The sequence below is a fragment of the Nestor notabilis genome, unplaced genomic scaffold (assembly GCF_000696875.1).
Source record: "Nestor notabilis isolate BGI_N333 unplaced genomic scaffold, ASM69687v1 scaffold711, whole genome shotgun sequence".
Classification (NCBI taxonomy): domain Eukaryota; kingdom Metazoa; phylum Chordata; class Aves; order Psittaciformes; family Psittacidae; genus Nestor; species Nestor notabilis.
This window is the reverse complement of record NW_009913997.1, coordinates 110,256-135,630: the sequence shown is the minus strand read 5'-3', so window position 1 is coordinate 135,630 and position 25,375 is coordinate 110,256. Positions and strand designations below refer to the sequence as shown.

General features: G+C 44.7%; 1 protein-coding gene across 1 annotated transcript in view; it reads left to right on the top strand.

The window, feature by feature from the left end:
* The first annotated feature begins 1,332 nt into the window (after positions 1 to 1,332).
* The window catches only part of PRKCH (protein kinase C, eta), a 91,194-nt gene continuing 67,151 nt past the window's right edge, over positions 1,333 to 25,375 (top strand). Inside the window, 3 exon segments of the mRNA XM_010023440.1 lie at positions 1,333 to 1,431; positions 4,689 to 4,752; positions 24,517 to 24,667. Coding sequence (XP_010021742.1) covers positions 1,333 to 1,431; positions 4,689 to 4,752; positions 24,517 to 24,667 — 314 coding nt within the window.

Sequence of the window (25,375 nt, the reverse complement as noted above, 5' to 3'; positions counted from 1 at the left end):
TGTTTACAGCTGTGTGTGCCAGTGGTGTGCTGCTGCATACCACGGTTTGGTTTGGTTTGGTTTATTTGGAGATCAGTATACCTCATGGCATTCGCAATATCATGTGTGCATAAAAATTCAGGCTTCTTTGCTTCTCCCAATACAACAGGACTTCCCCATTGCAGTATATTTCCTGCTCTGATATTAAACCTTCCAGGCAGAATTCTGCGATTCCCTATCAGTTATCCTGTGCCAAATAGATCTTGGCATTAGGAAACTTTTCTCTGTAGTTACTACTGTTTGAATATTGTTGTCAAATACATAGATATGGTTATATTTTGTATCGCTTATCTCATGTTACGATATAGGAGTTCCCCATTAGCATCATCTGTGTTGTCTTCAGGCTGTTGAGTTTCTCTGAGCCTCTTGTGCTTTCTTTGAGACATCATCAGCATCAGCTGCATTGTTGGCTTAAATCAATTGCATGGTCTGCTTTAGACTTCAATAATTCCATCAAGAATACTGTGGCCCCTGCTTCTTTGTAAAAGTACGTTTTTTACCTTTGTACATCCAAGGTCAATGCGGGGAAGACAAGAAAGAAATTAAGAAACAAAACTTGGTGTATGCGTGGTACTGGTGTTACACCCTCATGCTGTTGTGAGGCTGCATCCCGAGGGTGTTTACTGATGCTGGGAGGTACCTACATTGCCGGAGCCCCGCCAGCACACTGTCAGGGCTTGGGCTGCTAGCCAACCGATGTTAGATAGAGTTATCCCTTCATGGCTGGAGGGCCAGTCCTTCGGCAGCTGCTTCGTTTTGAAGTACTTGAGTCCTGTTAAATAACAGCATAGTGAGATGTCCTCTCAGTCTGTGAAGGTAGGTGCTAGTGATAAAGTACTTTAGTGACTGAAGAGGTTGAAGGAGGGCTTGTGTTAGGAATTCTTCCTTTTGGAGAAAAAAGTAGTGTACCACACTTATTTGTGAGCATCTATTTTCATATGGTCATGGCATATTTCTGTGTGTCCAGATGTGGCTGCAGTTGCTTGCTGGGTAGGTAAAGCTATCCCAAAGCATGTGCTATTTCTGTAGCTGCACCACAAAGTGTGAAGGCAGTAAGGAAGGTGTAAAGCAGGGGCAGGAACCTAAACTGTGCTGCAGGGATGGCTGAGGTCAGCTCTGAGACCTGGGCTTAGCCAACCACTTGTGCACGACAGCTCAGCATGTTAGCAGCCATCAGGCTGTACGTGCATCACGGGTTGTGGTCCAGCATGTGTAAGGAGCTCACAGGAGTTAACTGCTCCCAGCACGAGGCCCCTCCGTGTTGTGTGGCCGTGGTACTGGGGGGTCTGTGCGATGGTGAGAGGAAGCACGTGCGGTCAGGTGGGAGTTGCTGCCTGGGAGCTCCTCAATCGTCTGATCTCAGGCGGGCTCATGGAGGAGGGCTGCGGTCAGGTATCTTCTTTTTAGCTTTCTAGGTCACCGATTATTTTCTGTTTCAGGCGCGTTCCACTTGTCTGGGAGTTGACCTTGGGTGTTGCGTTGGCTGCTGCTTAGCTGGTCATGTTTATCTTTAGAGGAGGTCACAGCAGGTCCGAAAGTCAGACTTTTACCAGTGGTCTATTAATTTTAATTACTCATTTCACTATATCTTCTCTGTTGTTGTTGCTATCACTTTAAGAGCAGAGGAACTCTTAAGACTGTCTGGTTTCACCCCTTGTATAGATTTTACTGTCGGTCCTGCATCCAATGGGGAGCTGGTGTGCCAAATTTTCAGCAGCTCTTGGCATGCTGGGGCTCCAGTCCTCATTTTGGAGCACATTAGCTGTATTTTTTCATTTTCACATGCTTACACAGTTCTGTGAGACCATCTTGAGTGTAGCTAGATCCTCTTTATTGAGTGCTTTTGAGCTGTGGTATGCTATGAGCAGGGCTGCTTGGTTGGTGTAGGGGGTTTAACTGGCCTTTAATCTTGGAGTCTGCAGGAGGGAGATATTTTTTTTATAACTCTCATAAATATCTTGCTATTGCTTTCAGAATTGTTTTGTTTCTGTTTTGTAAGACCATGCTGCCCTTGGCAGAGGAATTCCGTTTGCAGTGACAGAGAGCAAGGTGTGTCACAGAGTTTGGAACATTTTTTGTTTATGACCAGTGTCAAAGGTGGATGCTGCTTTTGTAGCATCTCCTGATCTCAGCCAGCTTTGTGTCTTGACAAGCCTTTCCTTTTAAGACTAAACAAGGAATGCAGGATTTGCTCTGCTTCCCACCACAGACCATGTATGTCAGAGGAAGGGAGGAAAGAACCCCTTTGTGAATGTGAAAGTAGGAGTCTAACGTATGTATATTGAGACTAGCAGAAAAATAAGCCCTGAATTATTTTTGAAAACTAAAGAAGGATTTTCTCATAAAATATGAATTCTTGATGTCCCATAAATCAATGTGGGTGACTGTATATATTATAGATAGTAAATATTTTTGAAAGAACCATTTCTTTAAAAAGCTGTGTCTCTCTCCAGAGAACTGAAATTTAGGCAAAAATGATGCTTGGTATCACTGGAGTTGAAGTTTTTTCTGGGGGAATGTCTTCCGTATTAATGGAGACAGATGGCTGTTCAAACACAGCTTCATAAAGCCCGTTTAAGTAAGCAGCCCAAGCAAACACAACAGTTAATACTGAGTCAGAGCTACATACTTAAATTTTCCCTGTAGATAGATTTCTTTTTAATTTTTTTTTAAAGTGGAAAATACAGTGTCCATAAAATTATCATCTTGATAGGATTTTCCCAAACAGTTCTAGCTTCCCTATTTTGTATCCCTTTGGTAGAGGTGTGTCACTTCTGGATTGTAGCTGGAGTGGTGTGAATAGGATGTTCTCTCATCCTTTCTCTGATATTTGCTCATCCTAACAAGTTCTCAGTGGTCTAAAAAGCTATTTCTGTATTTCTGCAGCAGACTGTAGGCTAGGGAAGTGTACAGGGATGGTGCATGCTGTCTCTTGCTTGCCCCAGAAGATTGTTTTTCGTCAGCTCATGTTAGCATCCCTAGGAGCGAAGGTGCCAGCAGAAAGTGCTGCCCTACCTTAATGGAAGAGTCAGTCTGTCTTTGACACCCTTCTTCCCCCACTTATAGCTATGCAGACACTTTGTGTCCATTTGTAGCACAGCTGTTTGGCTCCTCCATTAGCTATATGGAGTTCAGCTATCTCTTTTGACTGTATCTTCATGTTATTCCCTTAAAAGCACTGGTTGGTACATGGCAGGGTTTTACAATCCATGGGCAAATGTTGTTCAGGTTAGTGGTGGTCCATATACTATTGCTGTGGGAGCTTAGGCTTATGCTTAGAGGTTTATTTGAATAGTGTGATATGTGTTAACACTGGAGAGGAATCAAAGTGTTGGCAGGATACATTGTGTGTGTGTGTATGTGTATGTGTGTATATATATTTATATATACACAATATATATGATACCAAAGAAAAAAGAGGGAACCTGGACACATCTTACTTCCTTTCAGGGCCAGGAAATAGTTTTCTACTTTTTTAGTTGTTATGATTTATGACTACAGTAACATGTATTAGATTTGGGCACCTCCGTGATGAACTCTGTGCTGCTGACCCAGGAGACCTGCTTCTATTTCTGCCAGACCAAGGGAAGGTGACTGTAGAAGAGCAGAGGGAGTTTGAACAATTGTGCTCTGTCATTCCTCCAGAGAGCTCCATGTTCAGAATTTCTGTTCTGCACCGATTATCAATACCCACAAGGTGTGAAGCTCCTCTATGCTAATTTTAACCTTGCAGTTTAGGGCTGTATCGGGAGTGCCTTGTTTGGGTTTTTTTGTTTGTGTGTGTTTGGCTTTGTTGTTGTTTTTGAGGGGGTTTTGGGTGAAATTTCTGTGACAGTGTGATTCAAACTTCAAGAAACCTTAGCTGTGATTTTTGCTAAAAACTAGCTGGTGAACAGAGGAAAAAAGCCCCAAACAAACAAACAACAAACTAAAACCAAACTAAAACAAACAAAAAAAACCCCAACCAACCAACCAACCAAAGACCTTAATTGTGTAAAAATTTAACTAAAAATTAAAACATCTACTCACCAAAAAATACATACCTTCTTTCAAAGACAGGTTGACTGACACCAGGATTGAGTCTCTAATCCCTAAAGTTACTTTCTACATCTCTGTCTAATATAGACTAAATGACAAGTCCTTAGGTGACAGGGGGAACAGTTTCCTGTTTTCTATGGTTTAAGGCCAAAAGGTGATTGATGTAAGAAATCAGCGTTTACCCCAGCACTAGTGGTATTTTGAGACACTGAAACAATTTGAATGTGATAAGATATAATAGGGAGGAAATACCCATATAATTCACCAAACAGATATATATGTATCTTTTTCAGAGAATTGCATGTGTTTAATGTTACTCCCATTTCATTTACTTGACAAATTGGAACACTATTAACATTTTGGTTTGTTTTTTTTTTTTCTTCTTTAATCTCTATTTCCTCTGACAAGGTTGAGCTTGTTCAGCACTTCTAGGAAAAAGAAGGAATCAGTTTCTTTATTTTTTTTTTATGGAGCCTTGACTGTTGAACAATTTGAGTCATGGATGCTTGATTATTTTTTTTATCAGCCGTTGGCCAGGTTTATCATGAAGAATCTTCAGAAGAGTCTTTGCCTTGAAAACCAATCTTCTAATGTTTCCTTTACTTTTTCAGGTGGATTTGGAGCCAGAAGGCAAAGTGTTTGTTGCCATAACTCTTACAGGCAGCTTCACAGAAGGTAAGGGAATTATTTTGGCTTGTTTCTGTTAAGAGTTGGAGTCTGGTGTTTATTCTTGCCATCAGTCGCCAAGCAGTATAGAAGTGAATGGCATTCTTCATGCAGGCCATATGCTGTTGCATGTTGGAGACTTTCTGAGCATTAGAGGAAATCTGGAAGGGGCTGTTCTTAATGGCTTGCGCTGTGCGTGCCCTCTGCTCTACTGTTGCTCTGATCTTGGACCCAGGGAGCTGATTCATGCTTGATCTGGTTTATTTATCTGAAGCTGTCCTTCAAACGGATTGTTTTTGTCACCTGTACTTTTCGCCTGTGTGCCCCTTGAAGGGCAAGCTACAGAGCGTGTAGGGCATGTTTAAAATAGAACACATTTAAAACATCTGGATGATTTTTGTGCCATAATGATTCCCATTTATTTCACATGTATTTCTGTTTCCTAAATTCACTTTGCACAGGAAACTTAGGAGGTTTTTAGTGTGACAGCTGCCCTGAAAAAGCATCCAGGCAGCTTTCCCTGTAACTATATTTTGTAGTTTGATGTTTTATATTTCCTTGTTGTTTATTGTGATACCAGCTATGAGCATGGATGTGAACTGCGCTGGAAGAACCCAAGAAATCTGGGCTGGGGCAGAGAAAAGAACTATTTTATTCAGACCTACACTACGGTTCTTACTTGTTTTAGCTGCTGCCTCAAACTGTGTTCACTGGGTGCTGTTCTCTGTACAAAAGCCAGGAATCGAGGCAGGATCTGCTCTGCTATCTGTCGCCTGCATGCCGGGGGAGCTGGGTTTTTAATGTGTTTTCTTGTTCTGCCCCAGAAACTGATTGCTAAGCATGGAGGCTGTGCTGGAGGCTGCAGCACGAGGAGCCCGCCCTGCCTCTCTTGGACACAAGGAGGGTGCAAGCTGGAGGTGTGCTTGCTTCAAGGGTTATGGGGGTGCTGAGCTCTGCTCCCCTGCCTAGCAGTCCCCCTAGCTCATACCTTGCGCTAGGTGCCCAGGCCTGTCAATGTCCCTGCCTTTGTTTTTTCAAATGCAGGTTTGAATTCAAGCTTGTACTGTACTTGGATGCTTTCTGGGAGCTGTCTCAGTCTTGCTGAGCCAGCAGCCTGATGTGTGCTGGGGCCTGGGGAGCTGCTGCACCAGAGGAGCTGGTGAAACTTGGTTTTCTTTGGGTGGTTCACACCTCAGGAGTACTCTGCTCCTGTCAGGATGGCTGTGGCCTTTTAAAGCGTTTGAGCTGGCTACAGAAGTGATCAGCTGAGCCTCACCTGAGGGTCCAGCAAGGGTTTACAGGGAGACGATATTATCCTCCACAGCAGCATCCCAAGCTCTATGGTGTGGAAATGGTGGCAGGTTTAAGATACCCTTCTGTGTGCAGCTGAGGCTGCTCTTGCTCCAACTGACTATGGGCAGGGTGTAATCCCACTTGCAGAAAGTCTGTTAGGAGAGAGACATGAACAGAAGGCCTGATTTTGGCTACTAAGGAAATACAGTCTTGGAGCAATGGGAAAGACAAGAAGTATCATACCCTGGCACTGCAGCAGGGTGGAGAGGACCAGAATTCCCTTTTCCAATGAAGTTCACTTACCATGTAAAGCTGGTAAGGCCACGTGCTGTTAAGGCATGTTGCTAACAAGGTCTCAAAGATGAGAGATGGAGAACTCAAGTGTTTGTACAGCTACTGCTTTCTGAGGAAAATGAGAAAGGTTGGAAAAAGTCTACTTCTCTTTCCTCTGCGTTATTGAGGATGTGTGGACTTACAGAACAGGAAGATCAAAGACTGCTCTTGGGTTGGTTTTGGTTTTGGTTTTTTTTTTTTTTTTTTTTTTTTTTTTTTTTTTTTATTTTTGCTAGTTAGTCCCATGTGTGGTTACATTTAGAGTTTCCAAGAATAGACATAATCCAGGGCAAGCCCGATGGCAGATACTGACTTCTCCCAGCTGTTAGTGAAGGCATCCACCAGGGAGGGATTCCCTTCTGAAAAAAGGTGAGGTCTCTTTGATAACATCTTGTTTTATTTGATTTTTCTCCCTTTTTTGCTGGAAATGTGGAGGCTCAGAATTGTATTTGAAATCTGAGGTTTTTTGAAAAGGAGTCTGAGAATAACTCACAACTTGAAAGCACGAAGAGCGGCTTCCCACTTGTTTGCCCTAATCTGGAGGGCAGCTGCTACCACATCCTCCCTGCTATGGCTAACATGCGGAGGCTGCTTGAAGGCTGTGTGTATCTGTGGGTACACAGAGAACCCAACAATTAGTTTGCATTAGACCCTATCAGAGTAGCATATAGACCCACATGGAGTTTCAGTCAATATCATGTTTAGGATTTTTGATCATTTTCTTGTGGTTTATGAATGATTGTGTGACTCTAGTGCGTTTCTTGCTCTGAAAAGGATCAAGCAATGGTCATGTGCTGCGAAAAAAGCCAACACAAGACTGGGATGTTATGTCCACCTGAGTCTGTGTTACTTTGTTGTCTTAGAACGCTTACCCAAAGTAGACAGTCCTACTGGTTTTGGCAGCTTGTCCGTTATTTAGCTTTGGGAGTGGTGGTTTCTTTTGTTGTTTTGTTTAGGTTTTTTTGATCAAAAGTTCTCTTGACCAAAAGTTTAATTGGTTCTGCTTACCTATGGCAGGGATGGGGGAGAAGGGTGGCATGCCTCTCAGTGGCACAGCGTGTCTGACAGAAGCATTCCTGTACCATCAGGATGAGGGCAGAGTAGAAAATGCACAGCTGGAAGGAGGTTGTCTTTTGAAGGTTCCCATATGGCTCTTCTGTCCATCAGTGTTAACCTGCTGTTTGAGGCAGGGGGAAATAAGCCTGTTTCACATGTTAAAAATACATGTAACTTTTCAGGAAAAGAAAGGAATGGAGCAACAGGAAGTGAGGGAGGTCTAGTGAAATTATCCCTGCCTGCCTTTGTTTTCTCTGCTGGATGTATTTGTTGCTGTGCCTAGCTGTATCTGATTATATTAACTCCCCTCATTCAGCTGGTGTATCCTGTGTAGTGACCACTGCAAAATGAAAATGAAAAATCCCTTACCTTGGGAGGAGATTACCTCTGAGTGTGACTGTGTGATTTGGAATAAAGAGCCTTGCAATGAGTGTGAGTGAGCTACTCATGGTGTTGGTGCTTCTAGACACCTGTGAGAAGTTAGTAGAGACACTGAAGAGCAGGCGATCATGCATGGGTCAGGGTGTTTCACTGAGGCGAGGTCAGACTTGACACTGAGAGGCCCAAGGTATGTGTCTGAAGGATGGCACAAACCTCTCTCTCTTGCAACATGGGAGTCCCAGAGCAAGCTGAGTCCCCTCGAGCTTTGCCTGCAGGATGTGTTGCTGTGCCTTTGGTTTGTCACCTCTCTTGCTATTTGTTCTTTAGTTTTGAGCAAAGCTAATGAAATTAATACAAATTACTTATTTGACTGAATCAATGAATGAAGCAAGCCTTGTAGAAATTTAAGTGCTTCTATTTTAGTGCTTCAAACTCGTGCAATTAGCCTTTTTTCTTTATTTTTCTTTTACATTGTCATTCAGAGTGATAATTCTGGCTTGAAGTTCAATTTTAATTTCGTCATTGTGAGGTAAGTAATAGTTGTTTCTTTCAGTGTCAGGAAAGACAAAGACAAATTTGAGTTCTGGGTAAGAAATAGAACAGTAAGAACATTGAAAAGCTAAGTGACTTGGTAGAGCAGATATAGTACCCATTACTAAATATTTCATGTTGGTAGGCTTTGCAGCAGCAAGGAAGCCTAAACCTGCCTCTGGAGCAGGAAATGCTTCTTTGTTTTGCAACTGTCGCATCACATGTTTGGGATGACTTGTTCTCAAGCATGAAGACTCCAGTCTTTTACTGTTGCTTTTTCTAGAATACATTTTTCTAACATTAAGTGGTTCTTATCTTAAGAAACAGCAACTTCTTAGACAGGCACCAGTAAAGACTTTCAGCTTTAAAATGATATATAGGTGTTGTGCTGAGAAGGTACTGTGATGTAGCTCCTCAGCCCCACAGAACTTCTATTTACAGATATGTTATTAGGATCTTTCACAAGAGGGAGAAAAAAGATGTTTACTGGTCCTCTGTAAACTGCAGTGAACTGTAAACTGACTGTTTTCAGCCTGGTTTTTATAGTTAAGGGGATAATTATTGGAATCTAGGAACAAGGAACAGAAAATGCCCTGGTCTCATCCCCTGCCTAGTTTGGCTACTCGTCTGTTTTGGATCACTACCCCAAGTGAAGTTTTAAGGCGTGTAATAGACACCATCCAGAGAACCTCCAGATCTAAATAGGCAGTATCAGTGCAGGCTAGCATAAAGAAGGGTTTGCTGTCCTTGGATCACAGCCTGAGAACACTGTGGTCTTCGATGTCTAGCCCAAAGTCTAATGTGGCAGAGAGAAGGAAGAGACATGGAGGTTTTTTTCCTGTACCCCTGTATTTTTTTTTCCATTGCCTACGCTTTTTCCAGTGCTTTACACATGTGCATGTCACACGTGTATGCCGCAGGCAACGGATTTCCAGATGCACTCCATGGTGGTTCAACTCTGCATTTCCAGGTGGAACTAGGTCAGAACAACGTTAAGTCCCATGGAGGAGAAAATGCAGCCTGGAAAAGATTGAGCCCTTTTGAAGACCGGGAGTGGTGTCCACAGACATTGTGCATCTCTGGGTGGGAGGCAGGTAAACTTCAGTGGATCACCTTTTACACTGGAAGATGCCAGTTGAGTTAAAAACCAAAAAGCAGTTCCAGAAGCTGACCTTGAAGTCCAGAGCAGGTATGGCTCTCCTGGAGGTCACACTCTGCAAACCTGCACCCCAGCAGAGATATGTCAGCCAAGTCAGTCAGGGCAAGAGTGGCTCTGTCCTTGTCATGAAGCCTCCATGAGTTAAGCACAAGGATGGGAAAGCTGCTCAGCAACACTGAAGATCTCAGGAGAGAATTTCAAAATTGGAAAGACCATGAAGAACCTCTTGGAGATCCTTTTCACAGGGAGGAGCCTTTGGGCATTCTGAGAAATGTCCTTTGAGCTATGAGTTGCCATTAGGAGAAGGGGCTGACTGCATCTTCTGAGGTGCTGCCTTTCACTTGCCATGTTCAAGCTGACAGTGGCATGAGAAGGTGTCACTGCAATGAGAGACAGAGCAGCCTTGGAAGATAGATGAAGTAAATGAACTTGGGGGTAATGAATATAGTGAATAATTATTACTGTTTATGGTGGGAGGACAGTGTGAGCAATTTTTTATTTGAAAGTGAAACCTTCAAGATTTACATGCTGCATTTTGCATTTAAATATTGCAGAGAGAACCCAAGTGTGTTTGCACCCTGGCACCTTTATATTTCATGTGTGCCTCTCCTCCATCTAGAGAAGAAGAAGGAAGAAGAAGGAAAAAAAAAACCAAAACAAAAAACAAGTTTGATTAAACTCTGAATTTTAACAGGAAAAAGAATTTTGACAGGGGAAAACAAAGAACCAAAACTGTTTATTCCTGATTGCTGGAAGATCTAGGCTGTAGGAAATGGTTTGCTCTGTGTTACGGAGGGACTCTAATGCAGAGCCAGGAGGTGAACAGTACCCCAGCCTGCTGTATATCCACAAGACCACCTTTATTTCTTGGAAGATTAACTGTTTGAGCTCCACAGCTCTCGCGTTATGTCTAATAACAAGTTTTTGGCAGTAATTCATGGCTTGCCAAGATCTACTAACTGCTTAGGTATCCAGACATTGTAAAAATGCAACAGACAGCAATATGAGGGTTAACTCCACTTCCCCGATGGGCTGTGTTTTGTCTGGCCTCTGAAACCTAGATATAAATATGCAAGCTTGCAATCTGCTCTGGGATTTCAGTGTTCCTGACTGTAATGAGGAACAGAGATTTTTGCGTTATTTTAATGTGATTCCTGGAAGAAGTGACGGTGGTTCCCAGAGAATCTTAAAACTATCTACTTGGCCTTGGACGACAGTGCTGTGCTTGTGCTGCAGCGAAGCAGGATGGCAAATGTGGGCTGGAAGGAGCAGAGCATGAACCCATTGAAAGTTGAGACTGTGATCCTGTGGCCGGGGATGATGACAGCAGCCCTGTCCCTGGGGGAGGCCATCTTCCTCTGCACCCGTTGTAGTCAAGAGCACTTGGATGGTGCCCTGGGTTGGGAAGAAGGGGGGTGCCTCATGTACCAGCACAGCTCACGGCTGCACCTGAATTTCCCTAGACCTTAATTTGCAAGGTACCTGCCTGATGAAACAGGTGAATGGCTGTCCCAAAGCCCTAGTAGTTTGCCTAGGGTCACCCTGTACATCTATAGCAGAAACTGGAGAAAAAACATGCAACACCACCAAAAAACCTGCCACAAAACCAGCAAACAACAAACCCACGCTTTGTTTTCTTTTTTTTTAACCTCACCTCCACCAGCTATCAAACTAGTCTGTGTCCCATTTAACATCCAGGTCCGTCAACTCTGGCTGCTGGAATGGAGTCCTCTTTAGGTGGTACCACCACAGGCAAGGGTTTTCTGGCAGCCCAGCCTGTCAGGCATCCCTGTCACATGGCTGCTGCAAGGGCAGTGCTGGACTCGGTGCATGAGTGGATCAGCTGGGCCTGTTGGTATGAGAGGATGTGTGAGGTAACAGGATCCTGTTGTGCCACTGTGCTTAATTACCTCAATTTACCTGGAAGGTAGTTCTGCGTCGTTAGTGCTTGCAGGGTGAGAGGCAAGGTTCCCTCTGGCCCTGCAGACACAAGGGAAACCAGCAGCATCAGACTGCTGCGTGTTGTGGATGTTCTGGCAGTTGATTCCCACACCTCACTGGAACAGGGCACTAACAGCCAAGCAGAATGGGGTTCTCTGCATTAAGCAAGCTGACATGAATCTGTAGGAAGTGGAGCTTGTCTTCTAGTGGTGCTTTGAGAGGCAAATACTTGTGCTTGCAATTTATATGCCCGTTTTGTGTTGTTCCTGAGTGTGCCCAGCATTTCCTGCTCTTCAATGCCAGCTGTTTTTTTGTTTTATGGAGTGCTTCCAGAAACTGCTCAGTTGCTTTCCAGAATGAGATACTGAATCAAAATAGAGCTTTGAGTGAAGAGATCCTGATGTTGTTTTGCCAGGGCAACCTCCAGCTTGGTGGAGGAGAGGGTGGAAGAGATGAGAGCCTCCACTGTCCCCATCTGCCTTATGCTGTCTTTGGGAAAATCTACCTATTTGTTACCTTCTGGGAGAAACTGCATGAGATCTACATGGCTTTGAGGGCTGGGCAGGTTCCCACCTCAGTGGCTGTTCAGCCTGGTGATGCCGGTGCTGCTGATAGTTGCAAATACAGGAATGTTTGATAATTTGAGGTTAAGTCTGTCTGTCTGAAAAGGGTGTTCTTGGGTTTTCCTTGGGCTGGCCTCGTGCGGGGCCAGTTCTGCGCCGGCTGGACTGGGGAACTGAGCAAATCTGGGGCAGGGGTGTGGGCTGGTTTTGGGCCAGATCTGTCCTCTGGTTGAGCTCAGTGCTGGCCTGGGCTGCTGCAGCCAGGCAGGAGGGAGAACCCTGGTGGAGGTGCAGAGGAGGGAGGAAGGCAGGAGATCTGGCTGAGTGGGTGTCCTTCTCTCCATGCCCTGTCTGCAGGGGCATGGGACAAAGACAGCGAGAGGTGAAAACACTGGGAGAAGTTAGTTGGGAAGGAATAGAGCCATACGGGTCTGGAAGAAGGGTAGTGAAGAAATATAACGAGCTACAGAAGGAAGTAAGAGACTGGTCTGGGGGGTGGTGATGAGTGGGTATGGGGAGGTGCTATAAGGAAGAAGCTTAAAGAAGCTCAAAAGGTGATGGAAGGGGAAGATTGTGGACAAATGGAGCTCCTCTAGCTGCAGGGGACAAGGAACGGTTGCAACAGAAGAGCTGTGACCAGCACAGTCTGTTTCTTGCTAGAACCTGGAACCAAGTTTTTTAATCCCAGAATCTCGGCTCTTTTCTGCCGTCTAGCTGTCAAACTTGTTGAGCAAGTGTGTCTGCCTGTCGCTAGTACAGCAGAGCGTACTCCTTCTCTGTGAAGTGCGCCCCCTGTTAGTGCTATCCTCTCTCCTTGAAGCTGTGTGCCTGGGACCATAGCCATGCTTGTAAACCACAACTGTGGAGGAGGAAGTCTGCTCTGCTTCCAGTGGATGAACTTATTTCCACTGGTAGTTTATTTTGTTTAGAAAACATAGGACATTGTCTTGAAACCAGAAACCTTTTCATTTGAAGGTTATCACTCACGTTAGAAAATCAACCTCTCAAAAGTCAGGAAGTGCTGAATGTTTGTCTAAAATTTGTCCTTCCTCTGCATTCATGATACAGACTTGCAGATCAGCATTAACAAAGGCAGAAAGATGTTTCCTCTTCAGCCTGCCCAGCTCGGAGTGCTTAAGTGGTGGGTGAGGAATCTGGGGGCTCAGTCTGCTCCTATGCATGTTTTGACCTGCATTGACTCTGGTCCTGTATTTCACTGTGAATCTGAGGTAAGGCAAGAAAAACAAGTCCTTCAGAGAAAGGTTCCAGTGTTGCATCCGTAAGAGCTGATGATGACTTGCACACAAGGGCCATCGCACACCTTAGCTGCAGAGGCACCCTGTGTCCCATGTGGTGGGCATGCAGGGCTGAGTCCAGCAGCAGATGTGGCTTTGGGCTGTGCTGTAAGGCGGAGCATGGAGCCTGGATGCTAAGGACATGAACCTTACAAAAGTCACAACAAAGTCTGGCTGATTTTTTCCGCCCCCAGATTAATTTCATGTCACACATCATGCCAGTGCAGCTGTTTGTGGGGTGCATGGAAAACCAGATTTGGGAACTGATCTGGCTGGAAAATGACTGTGTTGGAAGGGGGTGCTTGGAAGGAAGGCAGGGTGCTCTATGGGGGGAGAAGTGCTTAAATCTGTGAGCTGTTGAGAGCTTCTAACCACACGATGACTTTCATCTGCTGTTCCTTGAGCCTAAAAAGATTCCCTCCCCGTGTGTTCCTTCCCCATTGACTGGCAAAATGATGAAAAGTGCAGATTTTAGGTGTCTCTCACAGGCTGTTGGAGAAAGTGACTTTCTTCCTCCTCACCCACCTCTGCTTGTTTGTTAATTGATGGGAGAGCCTGTGGGGAGGCAGAATATATACTTATGACTCCTGCCCTTACACCTAGTGGAAAGAGCCACCCATTTGTGAGAATAAAGTTAGTTGGTGGTGCTGGTGGCTGTTAAGGAGCTGGTGAAACCAGTGGGGTCCTTTGTTCTCTCTATGTATAGATATTCTGAGCCAAGGCAAGCAACATGCTTGTCATGTGGCACCCAGTGTTTTTAAAGCTTTAGAATGCCTGCTTTTGAAATCTCAGAAATACGTATTGCAGGTCGAAAACCCTGTTGGGGAGGAGAGGGGGGAAAAAGGATAGATCAGGTTTAGCTGTGTTAGCTGCATTGGAAGCTGTCGGGGACAGCTCAGCTGTGTTTTCTGAACACGTCACTCCTCCTGGCCTGCAGCCCTTGGGAAATCCCTCTGTGAAATAATAATAGTAATAATAATCTGCTGGCACTAGGAGGGGTGCGGGTGCGTGGCAGAGCAGCAATGGTCTGTGCCATGTGCAGAAATGTTTTAGGACAGGCTGTACAGTGAAGCCGAGTGCAATTACTAGCCTGAGTGCTTGAGCACTGAGTATTGCCTTGCTGCATTACCAAGGCAGAGAGGTGCTGCTTTTTGGCGGATATCTTCATGGTAGCAATATGCTTGGGATACAAGAGGCTGAATTTATTTTCCCTGACAGATGCTGTGCCGCAGCAGTGTCTTACTCAGCCCATTGTGTGTGGGAATCCGCGTGGGAGGGCGACATGGTAAACAACCTGCTTTTTAAGGCTGTTGCAATTACAGAACTTACTAGCAAGCTGCCACATGGACATCTCAAGAGTACTGAGGATGGCCTGTGTAATCAGAGCTGAGTATGTGGCTGGACCACTTGGGTTGTCTGTGCAACTGTTGGGTGACCCATCAACCAGGAGAATCCAAGTGTTGCAGGGTGGTGATTCAGGGATTGGTCGTTTTCCCAGGTGAGCACAAGGCCAGTGTACCTCGAGGGACTGGGGCAGGGCTGAGGTATCGCACGACACCAGTCGGAGGCCCCAACAGCAGAAAAAGAGGAGTGTTTAACTTGTCCTACTTAATTAGCTCTCACAGTTAATTTGTTCCTAACTAGATTCAAGTTATGCTTTGGGTTACAATTTGCTTTCCCACTGAGAGGTGCAGTGGCCCTGGTGAGGAAGGCTTGATGTTTTGTGCTAGGGATGGCTGCTGTGTTGAGGAACGCAGTTGCCATTTGTGGGATTCCTGCAAAACTTTGGGTCCCTCTGGACACAAGCTGCCCGATGCTCCCGTTTCAACTGGCTTTCTGTTGATCCAGGGATTTTTGTGTGTTTTGTCTCATGTTACATAAAGAATATTTTCCTGGTCTTTCTCCTTTGAGACAGATGTTACGCTCTTGTCTCTGGAAAACTGCACTGCCTAATCGTAAAGGTGTGAATTTTAAGCTGATTTCGTTGGGTGTAAAACCTTGTGTGGACACCCTTGGTTTAATACCAAGTGGGTGATTTTAATTCCGAAGCTGGCCACATAGCTCAAAAGAGGGATGTCCCCAGAGTATCTGCTTAAATACAGCTTTAAACTGCATCTGGTTAAAAATAGGCTTAACTTGGAGCTCGTGCTTCCCTGTGTGGGTAGGGCCTCCTAATGGCATGTTGTGATACCTACTACGGAGCCACCTATGAGTGTGCGAGTTTCTAATGGTTACGACATGCGTGAGCCCCAAGGCGTCGGGAGCAGGGGAGGGTTCAGGATCTTCCTGCTGTTTGCCCAGCCTGCCAATTCTGCTTTTCTCAAGGATTTTGCACAAGTGCTGGTATCTTTGACTTATAATGCTGTCACTCCATTAGTGCTGCTTCTGCTCTGTAGACAGCATAGTTTGAAATCTCCTAAAACTTAAGGTGCAGAGGGCTTTTGGTGCATGAATTAATCATGGAAAAGATCAAAGTTGCTTTGTTAGTTTTATTTTCCTGGTTTTAATGCATAATGTATTTAAATGATTTCCTTCCCTAATAAATCACATCTCAACATTTTTTTTCTGGAGTTTAATAGGTGGGAAGGACTAACAGGAGGTTTTACAATGGAAATTCACTTGCCTAAGCACAAGGAAATAATAATGATTATAATTGGTGAGGAGAGGAGGGAGAGGAATTAGTTCGTTAAGGCTTTAATGAGCAAAGAAGTATGAGGCACTAGTATTATTTGCACATCATAAAGTAAGAAGGAGGATTGTCCCCATCTTATGATAAAATTGAGACTGCAAGCAGATGTGCCATTCTGCCTGCAGCTGAGTAGGGGAGGCAGCTATTACAGCCCGTTTCTCACTGTTTGTGCATCAACTTAAAATCTTAATAATAAGGGTTATCAGGGTTTGCTTTGGTTTGCTTTTTGTTGCCTGAAGATCTTACCCCAGATCAGTGGGGCAGGAGTGGGATATGGAGCAGTTGCAGGTGGAGTCATGTTGGCAGGTCTGAGATGGTAGGGAAGGGATTCCATTGTAAGAAGAGACTTGTGGGACTGGAGTGTCTTTCTGCTGCTGAAAGACCATGTTCAACTACAGCCAGAGGGAAGCACATACCTGTTTTCTTGCTAGATAGGACGTGGCTAATTTATCTTGCTTTTCCAAACTGCATGAGTATTGTGTGTCTCTTGCTGGCTGTGGGACAGACATGGTGTGGCCTTCCAGACACAGAGCCAGTCTGGGGCTCTGAACAACTGAGTTTGGTGCTCACGATTCTGCTGTGTCTCCCTCAAGTCCCTACTCCGCTTTTAAATAAAATTCTTCTCTATTGGCACCCCCTCTTCGTGCAAGCTGAGACAGTTCTTTGCTATTGTCACCACAGCCTCGTCTCTTACAAACAGAAGTATCATGAGGTTACCATTGCCAAACAAACGCAAAAACTTGCAGAGGCGGAATGATAAAATCGAGTGCAGGTAAAACCTTGGTCGCTCTTGGTAGAGAAACGAGCACAGGGTGAAAAAATGGGGCTGTCCCCTTCCTTCTCTCACAGTGGTCTGGCTGTAAAGAGAAGGGAGAGGAAAGTGTGGGGAAGTGGCTGTTGCTTTCAAACACATCCTTGTTGGCAGCCAGCAGCATTTCTGCAGTCTGTGGCCTGGAAAAGCTGAAATGGGCTGGCATGCAACGACCTCTGTTTGAGAACCTGGTCTCTTATGGTGTGGGGTTGCTCATGTTCACTGAAATACTTTGTTATCCTCAGTATCCCGTTTGCTCAATTCATTGTTACTCACGACAGAAATGAATGGAAAGGCTTTTCCATTCATGTTTTTCTGCCTTGCGCAATGTGCTGTAGTGCCTTGCTTCATAGCTGTCAATGTCCACGAGCAGACATCTGTAAAAACTTTTCCCAGAAATAACTTGTAAAAGCAGTTGTGGAGAATATTATTTTTGAGCTGCCCTATGCATGTCTGAAAACCTGTGTGGCAATCATGATTAAAACTCTATGCAGAATAACCTGTATGGTATTCAAAACTGGTTGGTAGACTTGAAGTGGCAGCAGAATACTTGTTTTAAGAGTATGTCAAGCCACCTTCTTCCTTCTCTCTCATGTTCTTACAGACCTTATGCAAACAGATAAAAAGCAGCTGTTTTTCCTTCAGCCCTGGCACTGGGCTCTAGCCTCTGCTTTGTAGCCTTCTCACCCCCTGCACGTGTGGATGGCTCCCAACAGCTACATACTGATCAGTCCAACTCAGCAGAGCTGTCCTGTTGTCCCTGGCACTGTTACATCCTAATGTAAGAGACTGCTAGTGAAGAAAACTGAACCCTTCAAAAGGTTCTGGACCCCAGTTCCACACTGGTAAGGTTAGCAGTGATGGATGGAGCAGAGCCATAGCTGGTAAGCCTGGGAAACATGGATACGTCCTCTGAGCTTTTCTATCTCACCTACTAGTACCACTAGAGCTTTGGCATCATTGTGTAATTGTAGAAATAAGCCTATGATGGGCTTTTGTAGCAATAGCTGAGCACTGTCGTATTCACTAATATTGTTGTGTGAACTTTGTTGATTATGTTGTCACTGCTGCTGCACTGAAAAATCATTGTTCAGCCTCAGTACTCAAATGCTGCTAACCAGTGAGAGCTGAGAGGAATTTATGTCGTAGGCCTGTCAGGAGAACAATGAAGATGGACCTGGCCTACTTCAGCACTTGGACAGGAAACAGAGACTTTGCCTCTAGTGCAAAGTTCTGTGTGATTTGATCTAGGGGTGATTACATATTTTAGCATTTCCAAGACTGCCTATAATGCTGTTTCCTACTCATGAGTTGGGAAAAATCCTTATTTTTTTGGATTAAGAGCATTGTGCCTCCTTCTTATGCTTTCAGACAATATTGGCAGGTTGGCTTCATAAAAGATGAACTGCCCATTAACATGGGTTTTCTGTAAAGTCCTAGAAGACAACCTAGTGCTGCCACCGCTAGCTGTCTCTTTCTCTGGTCTTTGCACAAAATGTTATCCAGATTCAGAGAGGAAAATGACAGGTGGATCAAACATAAGTCCTTGCCTCTGTCTGATGTGCCATACACCTGCTTTGCCATGAGCCTCTCCTGGGATTTGAACCAATCTGGTTTCATGCACAGACTGGCAAAAGCAGCAGAAGGACAAACTTCAGCAGACGTGAAGTGTAAGAGAAACCCTGTGTGGTGAACACCATCTCTGTGGATGTGGCTGTTTTCTAGCTGTCCAATTCATGCATCCAGGTGACTTTTGAGGGAACTGAAGAAAATACTTGGCAGTAATGAGGAAAGGCAATGCTTTCACACTGTAGCGCTAATACTAGCGAAGCAGAACAGTCAGCATGGAAATGACACTTCGGGTTTAGCCTTTAAATCCTTTTTCCTTTTCAGAGTCAGGGTGTCAGCCTCTTCTTCTATGCTGTGTTGTGTTTGTAATGTTGTAATTAGCAAGGCTTCCTGTGGATTGGACTATCCACAGGATTATGGGTGATAAAACTCCTGGTTAAAAGATAACAAGACTTTGTAAGGGATTTTTGTCATAACATATGTGTTTTCCGGCTTGGAAAATAAACATCTTGGTTCATTTTGATTTAGCCTCTGTTTATATTTGGTATATGTGAGGAAGCCTGCTGTTAGATAAATATTGAGAGAACACCTACATACCAATGACAGGAGGATGTGAGTGTATTCATGCCCTGCCATTTACTTGGTTTTATATATTCTTTTCCTAAAACATGCACTAGTACTCACCATTAGGGCATGGGCTAGGTGAGCATTTAGCCTGATCTGAAATTGCTGTGAAGTGCTGCAGTGTAAGGCAAGGGGTCTGTCAATCCACTGTGTTGCTTTTTGCAGTCCAGTAAGTTCAGTGGTTGACCTCTGCTCCATGCTTGTGTATCACTCAGTACAGTGGGATCTTGCTTGCAGTTTCTCCAGGGGAGCTTAAGGTAACATGTGTATTGCTACTGGTAGTGATAAAAAAGGCTTAATTAAGTTTTAATCTATTAGCATTATTGCTCTAAGGCTTTATACACTGTGGGTTTTGTTTTGGTGGGGTTTTTTTAATATCTTCTTTCAAAGAAAAATTCCATTGACACATACAGGAGTGTAAGACTAGGAATTGTCATGTATCAGGAGGTGCCCAAATGACCTTTGCTGTGCCAGCATGATAGCAGTGGTTGATTGTGTGATGGTGAGATTGATTTCCAATAGATGAGACCTGACAGGCTTTAACTACTAGAGGCAAATAGTTACAAATAGCAGTTAATTCTGCAACTCTTCCTCTTGTCTTACTGCTGTAGTTATGCCACCAAAGGACTTACCTGAAATAACCTAATGGCGGGAGAAAAAGGAGGAGATCTGTGGCCAGCAGGGCAGGATTGGGTAAGCTCAGGGGGCAGGTAGAGCAGTGTGATGAGGCTGCTGAGTGGATGAGAAGTGTGCTAGTGTGTGCAGATGTCCTCAGATGACTTGGTGGGTTATTTTTTCTCCTCTCCATCCATGTGCATAATTTCCACTGCCATAAACACGTGTTAGACATGAGTGGAGAAGCGGAAAGGGAAGAAGCTTTTTAGTATTTAACTTTGTAGTTACTTTTGCACAGAGCCAGACACAGTCAATACCCCATAGTTACAGATGTCCAAATTTAACCATGGATGTGGAAACTCCCTTCACTGAGCAATTAGTTGCCTATTTTTATAGCAGTATTTGGTCATTTGAACCATTCATAGTGGTTGCTGCTTCACCAGAGATTAGAGGCTTTTTAAAAGTCTGGGTCTCCTAAAGTGGTTTAGAGCTGCTTTGTTTTGTAAAATGCTCTCCACATGCAGAATCATAGGATCACAGAATGGTTTGTGTTGGAAAGGACCTAAAAGATCATCTAGTTCCAACCCTCTCTGCCATCTTGGTGGCTGGGGGGTGCTGGTAGTTGGGAGGAAGGTGGTTTTGATAGCAAAATATTCCATCATTTCAGAATCACTTGCACCTTGTTGGAGGGTTGAACTTGTCTGCTCCATCGTGTGGTGTGTGGGATGGGTGAGCACCCAAGCCCTCTGAAAGAGGGATTTATACTGTGGGATGTGGTTGTATATGTAGTTCCACTAGATCATGAGGTTGTGGTGGATGGTTTCCTGCTGGGCAGTAGATGTGGCTGAGTTGTGTTGTGTTCCCCCTTTCCTTTTCGCTCTTGAGAGCATCAGGAAATAGGAATAGCAGTGCCCAAAAAGCTGATTGCATATGAGAAATAACCCAGGCCTTGCTGAAGTCAGTCATCTGCTTAGTAACATTTAGATTTGTTATAATGTAATGTGAGGTGAATACAAGCATCGGTGAGGATCACCTGGAAGATATGGAGCATGTGGAGAAAGTTAGCAGGATAATGCAGCCGACTAATGTGGGAAAATGTGAAATTTGAGGAAAGTTTTAAATATGATGCTATTAGAGAGGAAAAATACAAAAAATCTTGTGTGTTTTAATGAAAAGTGGGTCTGTAAGATGGAAACCATTGTGCTGTGAGAGATGGCCATGGCTGGGGAGCAGGAAATGGAGGCCAAGCACAGCTCAGTGGAGAAGGCTCAAGGCTGGCCATGGATGCAATCCACCAGTGCAGGCGGTGTGGAGAATTCCTGATTGCCCATGGAAAAAGCGACTTCCTGTTATTTTTTGGTCCTCCCGAACCACTTCAAAATTGCAGTCCCTCTGAAGCTCCATAAACCACAGGGACGCACAGCAGTGTCCCACTTGGTGGCTTTGTGGACCACCTTCAAGTGTCCCCTAATCTGGCTGGTTTTCTTTTGGCTGTGTGTGGGCTTCTCGCTGCATGGGAGAGCGCCAGGGAGGCAATTACCCCATGCTGATCCTTGAGGGGAACTCTAACGAAACTGGAAACTACATGAGCTAAATTGGGAACATATTCTCTTAAACTCTGGTAAATGTAAGTGCATGAATCCAAAGGGCATCAGCTGTTGGACTTCTAACGGAGCAGCTGGTATGAAGCAAGCTGGTAACTGGATTGCTGCTTTAGGTGATTTACTTACATGCTCACCACCCACTAAGAAACCCTGCTTTTCCCTTTCCACGCCTAGGAAGTTCTCCTGTACATGCTGAGCGCCAAGATGGCTACTTTGCTAGTTGAGGTGTTTGGCCCTGATTCAGGAAAACACTTAAGTGTATGTTTAAATGTGGATAAAGATGTTCTATTGAATTTAAAGGTGGGCAGATTCTGTAATACTATCAGGATTGATTTATTTATTATTATTAGTTCTGACATGAAGTTGTAGGAGGCTTGGGCTCAGCAAAGCAATATGCTCTTGCTTTTTTGGTGAAGAGGGATGAACTGGTTGACCTCTTGAAGTTCTTCTTAGCTATGTTTCCTATGGTGGATAATGAAGCTATTGAAATCGTGCAATGATGATTGAATGTTTTGAAGGGATTTTAAACCTCTGCACATCAGGTCTCACTTCTAGAGAACAAAATGATGCCTCCCAGGAGCAGGGTTCCTCCATCTTGCTCTGGTGTTTCTGGATGCCCACTGGCAGAGGCAGGATGCTGAACCAGATGGACCGATGTTCTGATCCAATCTGGCAATTCTTGTGGTCCCCTGAGTCCTGTTGACTTCAGTGAGAATTAAACACATACTTCCCTAGAAAGGCAGGCTTTTCTGTACCAGTCTTTCTGCCCATCTAAGTGAAGCTCTGCAATGAGGAAAGCCGGTTTCTGTTAAGTACTTGGTTCAGCCCTACCACATCCTTTTTTTTATTGTGTTTAATGGGAAAATCCTAATGTGTAGCATGTGCTTCCATTAAAAATAAATGCAAACTGTCTCAAAGTCAAGCCATCCTCCATGTTGCAGTTATGCCATTGGTTAGGAGGTTTCCATTAGTGCCTGTGGAGGGGATGCATGCACAAATGTCTGGGAGAACACAGCAGAAAAAAAACCCTTGAGCATTATGGACAGCTTTGCTTCTAAACCTGTGTGGCAAGAGTATGAGAGGAATACATAGTGTGGCTTGCAGCCCTTTGAAGTGGCTGGGTTCAGTACTGGCAGGATGGTTTCCCTTATCTCCACTCCTACAAAGAGGACTGGGAAATACGCCTGTGATGTGGGACTCTTACATTTCAAGCCTTGATCAGGTTGACAGCTTTTTCTCTTTTGTTTTCCTGCCAGTGGTTAATCAACAAAGCTAGTTGAAACCAGGGAAATGCTTTGGCCCCTTTTTATGGGTAAATGAAGTGGGACAATAACAGCTGTGTTTGGGTATTGCTGCCAGTCCACTGCTCCAGGATGATCAGATGGGTGGGAAGTTTGCAGACTGCCTGTCCCTTCCTGTGTCATTATATCCATGCAGAGGTTTTGGCAATAGCTGGCTTTTGTCTTGCATCCAGTCCACACTCTCAAAACAAGAGCCCTGAATACATATATTGGTGCACAATCGTCTCTATCAGACTCCAGTGTGTATCCCCAAAATGGACTTGCAGCAGGGCCTTTACTTTGCAAAGCAACTAACTTGAAAATGGCAAATTTCATTTCTTGCTTCTGAGGGGAGTGTGCCCCAGATGAGGCTTTGATCTAGGAAGCTCAGCTGACTCTGACCTGGTCTGTGTAAGCATCTTGGGGACCAGCTGGCTGTGATTTGCAAGTCAGATGGCTGCTGCTATATGGGAATGGCTTTCTTGATCTAGAGCTCAGTTCTGCCTTTTAAGAGTGACTTGGTTTTTGTAAACTGAGCTTTGCTAGGAAATGGTTCTATGGCTGAACTAAACCCAGTGAAAAAGAAGTAATTAAATTGGTAGATATTAAAATGTGATATTGAATTGTGCCAGGGAGGTTCAAACTGGGCATTAGGAAGCATTTCTTTACCAAGAGGGTGGTCACACACTGCAACAGGCTTCCTTGAGAGGTGGTTGATGCCCTCAGCCTGTCAGTGTTTAAGAGGTGTTTGGACAATGTCCTTAACAAACTTAAACTTGGTCAGCCCTGAATTGGTCAGGCAGTTGGACTAGATGATCGTAGTAGGTCCATTCCAACAGTCTATTCTATTCTAAAAATAAACTAAGTTTTGGAACAATGCAGATTTAAATGCCAGCAGTTCCTGGGTTCCTGCTTTCAAGAACTATAAGATGTTATCTACCCTTTGGAAAATGAGCCCTTTAAAGAAAGCTGAGGGGCATGTTCCAAACAACTAACAGTCCTTGAAAAATTAGGCTATGCCTTTTTATCCAATATAGGAAGCAAAATCTCTGTAAATTGTGATACAGAAGTGTAGCATGAGAATACCAATGGTGGACAAATGCTATTTGCTGAGCAAGTCACTGCTTTGCCTCAGCAATTGGGGCGCTGGTCAGTTGGTTGCATGTAGTTGTGTTTTAGGAGTTACTGCCCAAAAAGCTGTGAGTTATAATAACTCATTAGCCTTGAGCTTCTCGTCTGATTACAGCTTGTGAATTAATTGTTGGTGACATGTCTCAGCATGGGAGAGGAAGGTGGGAACAGGCAGTTATTTCTAGATGAAGAATGCAATTTTGAGCTAAATGGGCCTTCGCAATTAACTTTCTTGCCAGTCTCAGATGCTATCCTTGTTCAAGAATATGGTTCCCTGACTCCTAAACCAGGAATGTAATTGTGGCCTGCCGAAGCATTTTATCATAGAATCATGGAATGGTTTGGGTTGGAAGATCGTCTAGTTCCAACCCCCTGCCATGGGCGGGGACACCTTCCACTGGGCCAGGTTGCTCAAAGCCCCATCCAGGCTGGCCTTGAACACTGCCAGGGATGGAGCATCCAAAACTTCTTTGGGCAACCTGTGCCAGGGCCTCACCACCCTCACAGTAAAGAATTTCTTCAGGAAATCTAATCTAAATGTACCCTCTTTCAGTTTAAAGCCATTCCCCCTTGTCCTATCTCTACCTGCCCTTGTCAAAAGCCCCTCTCGCACTTTCTCATTGGCCCCTTTAGGCACTGGAAGCTTCTCTAAGGTCTCACTGGAGCCTTTTCATCTCTGGGCTGAATAACCCCAGCTTTCAGCCTGTCCTCACAGGAGAGGTGCTCCAGCATTCTGATCATCTTCATGGCCTCCTCTGGACTTGCTCCAACAGGTCCCCGTCCTTCTTATGCTGGGGGCCCCAGAGCTGACTGCCATAGCAAAACCAGGAGTAATACCTGTGCATGACAATGTTTGATAATGTTAACGTTTTTTTTTTCCCGTCTACCCCCTGCACAGGGACCCTCCAAAGGGATCGTATTTTTAAGAACCTCACTCGGAAGCGCCAGCGGGCAATGCGAAGGCGAGTGCACCAGGTGAACGGGCACAAATTCATGGCTACCTATCTGCGACAGCCAACGTACTGCTCACACTGCAGGGAGTTCATCTGGTAAGAGTGCCTTGAACATGGTGGTGTGGAGCTTCCCGTCCCTTCGCATTTTGGGGACCAACATGCCACCCCCAATCCTGAATCAGTCACCCCGCGCTTTATGACAAGGGCCACCGATGTGATCCCCCCTTGGCCATCAGGTTTAGCAGGGCACATTTATGCTGCAAACTGGAGTCTACTGCAGAGCAGCCAGAGGTGATGTGTATCTTGGATGCTGGTAACAAATGGGGAAGGTATGGGGATGAGGCAATGTTCTTCACCTGTCAGCATATATATTATTTTTGGGGGGGGAGGGGGGAAGTAACCCAGGCAATCTGAAATAAGACCCCAGATCTTAACTTGAGTGAGCTTTGATATTACACTGAGAAAAAAACAGTTTCTTGAAAGACTAAAGTAAATGCCTGGAGAACAGAAAAGCTATCAGAGGTGTGAAGTGTGGGGTGATACATGTGGGGGAGTAGGCACAGCAGGGAGAACATCTTAGATACGTCTCAAAAGAGCATGGAGTGGGAGAGATAATAACAGGGTGTGGGCTGCTGGGATCAGTCTAAGTGTGGTGTATGTTGTAATAATGTAAGTTATTTCAGAAGATAGAGTGAGGAGGGGATATGGGGAATAACATGCATACAACAGCCCGCCCTATAAGCTGTGGCCTTTGCAGTACTTTCTTAAGCTCTCACACCCCTGTGCTGAATTGTACCATTATTG